This window comes from Salmo trutta, chromosome 20, assembly GCF_901001165.1.
Source record: "Salmo trutta chromosome 20, fSalTru1.1, whole genome shotgun sequence".
Lineage (NCBI taxonomy): Eukaryota > Metazoa > Chordata > Actinopteri > Salmoniformes > Salmonidae > Salmo > Salmo trutta.
The window spans coordinates 30,928,635-30,936,750 of NC_042976.1; the positions used below are offsets into that span (position 1 = coordinate 30,928,635).

General features: G+C 41.9%; 1 protein-coding gene across 2 annotated transcripts; it reads right to left on the reverse strand.

The window, feature by feature from the left end:
• Window positions 1-5,146: 5,146 nt before the first annotated feature.
• Window positions 5,147-8,116, reverse strand: LOC115155838 (tripartite motif-containing 13). 2 transcript variants are annotated; one of them, XM_029702816.1, is made up of 2 exons: window positions 7,609-8,116; window positions 5,147-6,900 (listed from the first exon to the last, which is right to left on the reverse strand). In XM_029702816.1, the coding sequence occupies exons 1-2, from the start codon at window positions 7,696-7,698 to the stop codon at window positions 5,740-5,742; spliced, it is 1,251 nt and encodes a 416-aa protein (XP_029558676.1). In that variant the 5' UTR covers window positions 7,699-8,116; the 3' UTR covers window positions 5,147-5,739. The 2 variants fall into 2 exon arrangements, with proteins under 2 accessions (XP_029558676.1, XP_029558677.1); XM_029702817.1 differs by having other exon boundaries at window positions 6,982-8,116.

The window sequence follows — 8,116 nt, forward strand, 5'->3', positions numbered from 1 at the left end:
TTGTGACAATCCAAAAAATTCCCTTTTGTTCTAGTTTCATGTGGACTCACTGTTTCTTTCTCTGATGTGTGAGGGGGAGATCGTGAGCCAGAGGATGAGGGTATGCAGGAGAGGGAGTTGGAGAGGATGAGTGTGTGTGTATGCAGGGTGTGCTGAGGGGAGTGAGAGGTGTGTGTGTAAGGGAGAGAATCAGAGGATGTGTGTGTGTGTGTGTGTGTGTGCAGGAGTGCTGAGGTGGGTGAGAGGTGTGTGTGTAAGGGAGAGAATCAGAGGGTGTGTGTGTATGCAGGAGTGCTGAGGGGAGTGAGAGGTGTGTGTGTGTGTGTGTGAGGGAGAGAATCAGAGGATGAGTGTGTGTGTATGCAGGGAGTGCTGAGGGGAGTGAGAGGTGTGTGTGTGTGTGTGTGTGTGTAAGGGAGAGAATCAGAGGATGAGAGATGGAGCTGGTTGTGGTGGTGCTGTAGCAGCACAGAATGGTTTGTGGGTTACACAGAGATGCAGGCCGTACTGTGCTGCCGCAGTAACGCCTGGACAGACGGCATCTGTGGAACCACCCGGAAGAGTGTGTGCGGGAGAGTGTGTGTGTGTGGGATCCGACTGCCTCATCACTGGCTGCCTTGCTGTAGCAGCACGTAAATATTGGAGTTAAAACTACTGCTGAAGCCTCCAGTATTGAACGTGCTGCTGAAGCAAAGCTGACCGCTAACCACCGTTAACTTACGGCGAGTCTGCATGCATCAGTCCCTCTGCTGCGCATCGCAGGAGAACGGTGCACAGAAGAAGACACCGAATGGAGAGGGACGCTGTGTGTCGTCATCTTTATGACAGGTACATAATTATTAGGTTAATCAGTTGTTTTTGTCCATTTAACTTTTTTACATGTATGTTCTATTTTATAGTTAATTTTTGGGGGGTTATGTTCATATATTTGTATATACATTAACATTTTCTTTGCACATTAAATCATGCAAACAAGTCATAATTTAGACTGGCCCTTGTTTTTTTTGTTGTATTAAAACTCATTTGTATTGCATTCTCTAATAAACGTTTTTGAAATGATGCACGTTTTCCTTTTTTTTATATAATCACTATATTAAGTTCGCACTTCGCAGTGTTTTAAAGTTACCGTACAACAATAGACTATCATGCTGTTAATGTGTATTTTCAAGCCAAACGCTAATTATATCTCCATTCACCATGCACTTCAGAGAAAATCCAATTATTGAAACGATACAAATAAGCGACGTGATCTATCAATTGCCCGTATATTTTAATCCTATGAAGGTTATAATGTGTATAGGCTCTTGAACCAGCTTTTGGTAAAACGTTTCACTGTGCTGTAACAAAATCGAGTTTTTCAACCGCCTACAATGCCTTTTTGTGGGAGAAGAATACACATTAGAACCTTTACACTGCTGAGCAAATCAATTGAACATTATTTTGGTCAAGATAGGCCTTGAACAAGAGTTAGTAAAACGAAGTAGCCTCCTAGCCTGTGTATAGGCCTCAAGTGAGCCGCACTGCACGTTCCACTGTCTAATTTACTTCCATTCAGTTTGACTGACTAACATAGGCCTATTCGGGTAAATTAGCTTTTTGATTTCTGGGAATATTCCAAACACTAATTTCCAGCTGATCCGTTTTAAATGTAAACTTAATGTGTATAATAATTTAGCCCTAATTTCGAAGCTTTTGGGGTGGTTGCCTATTTTGACAATTTAAATGAGGCAGAGAAAAAGAGCCTTATTTGGCTAAGTGAGTAGAATTTGGCAATATGGGCAACAGAATACTCGTAAACTTGTCCAAAACTCATTGTGGCTCGCCTACAATTAGCCTATTATATTTATAGCACCAGTACTGTGTCAACACCTAAACAATCGCGAATGTTACCTGCGAGTTTATCACATCACACAGCGAGTTTCACACCTGTATATAGCGGTAAGGTCACCGAATAGGTATATTGGGAATGACAGATCTGGGGCTAATCGTGGGCAGAAAGGCATGCTATACTGTAGCGTAGCATATATGCTACTGATGATAGGCCTAACTTTGATAAAGGCCAGTGATATATTTACAAGCCATGGCCTACGAGTTCCTGCAAGGCCATGCATGGTCACACTCGCCAACATGCAATCTACCGAGGCTAACGCTTGATCTATACTTTTTTGTCAATGTCCTTCAGATTATTGTGGCGTTGCAACGCGTGATCAGCCTATTAAGTGTTCCTTCCAGGGAATTTGGCCAATTTGAAATATACCAATGATCTTCCCTAAGTGACCTGTCTATTGACCTATAGCGTGTCTATATTATCAGCAATTTAAAAGAGGATAGTCTACATAGATGATATATTGTGCCAGATAGCATAAACAAAGCAATTTGATAAATTCCTATATAAAATCAATTATCACACATGGAATAAACCCCGTCGCCTGTTATCAAGATGAGTCCCGTTATATATCACTTGTGGCCTAAAATCTAATTGAACGTTTCAGGCGAATGCAGTCAACCACCAAACCACGCCCTATAGTCTAGTGTGTATTTTGTATTATTGTGAAACTTTAGCAAATTGATTTCATGATCTCTGGCTTGCCTATAACAGGCTTGATTTTTGGGCCACCGTTTTTGTAGCCTCCACCAGACTTTGAACGTGATCGAGGCCTGGAAGCCGAGCCTACCGTTATTGTGACAAGCAAATGGTGCAGAGCGCTGCAATGCCAATTGAAGGGAAAAGGGCTTATCACTGGCTACCATGGACAGATAAACGCAGAGTCAGGATTTGCATGGTTTGAGTCCATATCTTATTTTAGGCGTATTCTAACTTTTTAAAGCAAGAATATAAAGCAATATGTTAATTTAGTATAATACACACATAGGCCAAGCCTACACACATTGCACTATAGACTACCATCCCGAGATGATCCGTGTCCCACACGTTTTTACAAGGCTATTTAAATCATATTTAAATGATACATATGATACATTTCTTTGCGATTAAATGCTTAGCCTAAAAACTTAATTGCTAAATTACTTCTACAGACCTATTTTGGGTATCGACTATGGTGGGTTTTCAGGGGAGTTTACTTTATGCAGGCAGTTGGTGTATAGAATGCTTTACACTGGTCGAAAATAGTTCTATGAATTTATATTTTACTTCCCAAACTTTGTCACTGCACATAACTACCGAAACATTGTCATTTTAATTAAGGGTATTTTCTCTTAAAACTATTTTGAAGAGCACCCATGTCTTTGTCATGACTTTTCCATGTTTTATTTAGTGAAATTATTCGAGAATATTTAGTGAGAGGCCCTAATTGTACGTCTGAAGATGGAGTGCCTTTGAAATATAAAATAACACGTCTGTTTGGGAATAGAAAAGTGTTGGCCACGCATTATAACCTCTCGTTGCGCGTTTGGTAAAGGCTACCAATCATTTGTTTAAACATTTATTTTTATTCTGGTAATTTAAGTGCGCATTTCAGTGCGCATCTGTTCCTTTATATAAGACAAATCATTTTACTTTAGAAATAATACAATTCACTAGTCAGACTCGGCCTAAACTATTGCATATTCTTAAACACCTAGTGTAAATTAAATATCTACATTTGGTCGATAACTTTCTGGGGGTTTAAATACGTCATTGGCACTGTTTTATTGTAAAGAAAGGCCTATCTGAGGCACAGTCATGTTGATTGCGCAATTTGCGCACCACATGCAATTAGGGGTATAGCCTATATCAGCATTTCCCAACCTCGGTCCTCGGATCCGAAGTGATGCACGTTTTGGTTTTTGCCCTAAAACTACACAGCTGATTCAAATGATCAAAGCTTGATTATTAGTTGATTATTTGAATCAGCTGTGTAGTGCTAGGACAAAAACCAAAACGTGCACCCCTTGGGGTCCCGAGGACCGAGTTTTGGAAACCCTGGCCTATATGCTATTCCCACGGAATGTTATCCAATATGTTGAATTTAGTTGGATTTTTAATAATTAATAGGAATTGTTAGAAAATGATTGTTACGTAAGATCATTATGCATGCAGGCACCATTTCATCACGTCATGTCATCACACTATCTGTTGGGTGCATCTAGATGCATCATTATGCCTAATTATATAATATATAGGTATATTTGCATTTGTTTGAAGTCGTATTAGTTATATTCATATAGTTATTATAGGAAAGAAAAAGACCAACTTTACATTTTCATCCCTTATTTGCCCGGCAACAGTCGGCTATATATATACATGCTGTGACGTTGGTCCTGAATTGTGGTCAGTGCTTACATCATAGGTTCATGATGGGTTTGTTGTCTGATCACGGGATTTCCGTCAGGATTTCGTTCCTTCAGAAAAGTAAAAACTGCAGGACATGACCAATGGACAGTAGAGCCTGCACGTGAATTTTTATTGGACCTATATACATGCATTGCTGCAAATTTCAATTGAAACGTTGTAGGCCTATGACATGGTTTGCTTTCTATATGTTGGAATAAAAAAAATGGGATGAGTTCTAAGAAGTAAGAATTGCTCGCAACATGCATGGATTGCATAGTTGCCCAGTGTAGGCAACAAGTGCCATCTATGACAAGCGTGACATTCAAAGTTGAGCACACATTGACTGGGACTGGTACAGTTGATTCAATCTGTATTTCATCCCAGATGTGTAGGCTATCATTTATTGTTGTGAATGGGATTTGAGAATTAGATTAGGCCAATTTTTGCCTTTCAATTTTGCAAAAATAAAAAGTCCCCATAAGCCAAAAAAGAAATTGGCACTGTATCCTAGGCCTAAAGTCCCCAAAACATTTTTTTTGAATGATGGAAATTAAATTGCTATATAGCCTAACGTGATATTTAGACAAACCATACCGATGTTTGTATAGTTATGCAACATTCAACCTTGCCCCCCGTGGAGGTTAAATCGCAGTGATGACGGATCCACAGGGAAGGCTAGCATCAAACAAGAATTTGGAACGCCTGAGCGAGTGCATGGCATTTCATAATGTCAGTATTTCATCTCACTTGAGCAGTGTGCACACCAATAGAGAAGACTTCTGACGTTTACCGTGAAAAGTGCACGTGCGTAAAATAGCCAGATAATTTTGGTGAAACCCCCTCAGTCACTCAAAAATAAAGATGACGAAAAAGACCAAATTGAAGTTTTATTAGGCAAAAGAGGAGGCTGGTGACACGGAATGTGGCGTTATGACAACAACAGACTGTCTGTAAAACTTAAGGCAAAAAATAAATCAAATTCAGACTTTCTAGGTGTAAATATTAGGCCTTTGCTAAATAATCTCACATATGACATGTGCATATTAAAGTAAATAACGATCATGAGGTGACTTTGACTTGTAGCTGTCAAAGTGTTAGTGTGATCATATGGCTTGGAGAAGGATGGCTGGTGCTCCAGGACAGAGCTGCTGCCTAACATTCACCAAACAAGCTGTTCTCAAATCTGACAACATTCAATGTACTGCAATAGTGTTGTGATTCTCTTAGTGTTATGGTTGTTTTGTTTATATATTCTTTATAAAATACTAAAATCATGATACATATGTGCTTGTAAATACTTGAATAGCTTTCTAGTGTTTTTTATAAATCTACTTAGGCCTATAACTTTTACATATAGGCTTTCTATCAGAGTGCTTTAGATCCAAAAATAGCACATTTGGAAATCTAAAGCAACCTATGACGTCGAAGAAATTAGCCAGTTGTGTGAAAGAGGTTCAGGATACATTTCAGCCACGCACCCACCAGGCATCCACTACCTCTTTCCAGCACTGCCACGCACCAGTAGCCAGCTCCAGCCAGCCAGACAGCACGGGCAGGCAACTATGGCAGAGCGAGGAGACTTGGGCTGACACCGCGGTCAGGCTGTCCAGCTGCGGAAGCACCAGGGCGCATAGTAACAGGCACACAACAATCACGATGACTCTCCCCAGCGTTCTGCCGCCGACACGCGGGGTTGTTGAGCAATACGCGCTACTCTCTTGGGGGACCGAGAGCTTGTCCACATCTTTGAGCTTCACTGAGTCCCAATTTTTGACGTCGAAGTTCCGGACCAGGTGACCGACATCCATGTCTATCCGGGAGGGTAGTGTCGTTTCCCGGACAACACGCAACTTCTCCCTGAACTCCTGCATCTGCTGGAGGAAGCAGAGGGGGTCAGTCACATTCCTGAAGGACTCAGCGATGCTGAGCGCGCGTCTCTGCTCCTCCAACGCAGCGCTTAGTTTGTTAATCTCAGGATCGTAGGCTTGCATCACCACCAACTTCAGCGTCTCGAAATCAGAGAGGATCTCATTCTTTTTGTGGTCCAGGGTGCTGATCAGTTTGACGAAATAGTCCGTTACTTTCTCTGCATCCCTGGAAACTAACTGGAGTGCATTTTTCTTACTGGCTTCCAGTGTCTCCAGGCAGGTTATGGTATCTGCGCTGCGCCAGCTCTCCACTCCCTGGAACAGCTCCTCAAACGCAGCTTTCTCCTGCTCATATGCGTCTTCCAGGGCACAGAATTTATGTCCTTTATGGTCGACAGTTGTTGCGCAAAATCCACAAATAAGTTTCAAGTCTGTGGCACAAAATATATTAAGTGGTTGACCACTGTGGTGTTTGCACAGCACCATCCTGGGTATAAGTCTGATTTTGTTGTATTTCTCCACAATTCCGCGTAACGAGTAGTTGATCTGGAGGGTGTTTATGCCGTTTTGAGGGGTCTCCTTGCGGCAACTGGGACATTTGAATGGGGGTCTCCAAATGGGTCCTCGGTTGTTCCCCTCCAGAATCCCCTCCAAGCACTTCTTGCAGAAGCTGTGCGAGCACGGCAGAACTCGCGGGTCCTCAAAGAGACAGCAGCAAATTGGGCAGGTGAGGTCCTCCTCGAGAAGCTCCATGGTGTTCTGAAAAAAAAGACGACCAGGATTGAGTGGAGAACTAATCGAAAATAATAGGTCAATACACTATTCCTCAGTCATACATACCCGTTTATCTACATCACCTAGCAGCGCAATGATTCAGAGCCAGTGATGGTGGAAATGCACATCACTAGAATGGCACACAACACTTTGGCTAAAACGCACGAAGTATCCACTCCTGCGACTCCAGCGACTGGTGTTAAAATTCAGCCACCGTCAAAATGAGAAGCGTCGATGTGTCCGCGTAAAAGATGAAAATAGAAAGCGCAGTGGAACATCATGCTAGTTGCATTGGCTATTTGTCTGAAAGACGCTTCGCCACGGACCCTTACCTAAGTTCAACGACCTACTTTTTAGTTTTCACACTAGATTTGTTTTGTTATCTGAGACGACATATCACGCAATCTTTAAAGTTACACAACCGTTTCATCCAGCTGTTCTATATGCAGAAGAGATGGTAACGACTAAAGGTCCCTGCCTCAACGGTAAAAGCCCGCTGAAACGTTTCCTTAGCAGTAGAAGCTATGCTACATAAACACAAACTTACACTTACGATTACCACTCAGTATAAACGAGTTGCAGTGTATAATTTAGATCACACACGAGTATGTCCTATTGGCAAGGTATTGGTATGGTTATGACAGCTTTTGCAAGCGTAAAGCAACATGCAACTGGAGAAGGAAAAAAACTCACCAGCTGCTGAGACGCAAAGTCCAACGCAATCATACTTCTTGTTGCTGTGCAGACTTCGCCCTTTCCGGGAGAAAAAATTAACCATTTCATGATCGCGGTGCTATGCTGTAGCGAACCTTCCAGCTCTAAATAGCGCCCGATACAAGGGGCGCGCAGAAAATGAAACCATCTCAATAATATTAATGGACAACGGTTTTACGCACACATATTTTTACGTTTCACAAACAAGATGCGTTTTCTTTTTCAGTACGAAAAATGCAGAGGATCCCTGCAAGTTGGAGTTGGGAGGGGGACTGTTGCCATGCAAAACATTACAGCATGAAAGACTGTCACAACCACTATGTTTTTAGTCACCCGGTTTTTGATCACTGTGTCTATCGCCCCACTTTTATACATCATTATGAAGTAGTAACGATAATCAATTTATGCAATAATGCACGAGGGGGTGTGGTAATTGGCCAATATACAACGGCTAAGGGCTGTTCTTCTGCACAACACAAAGCGGAGT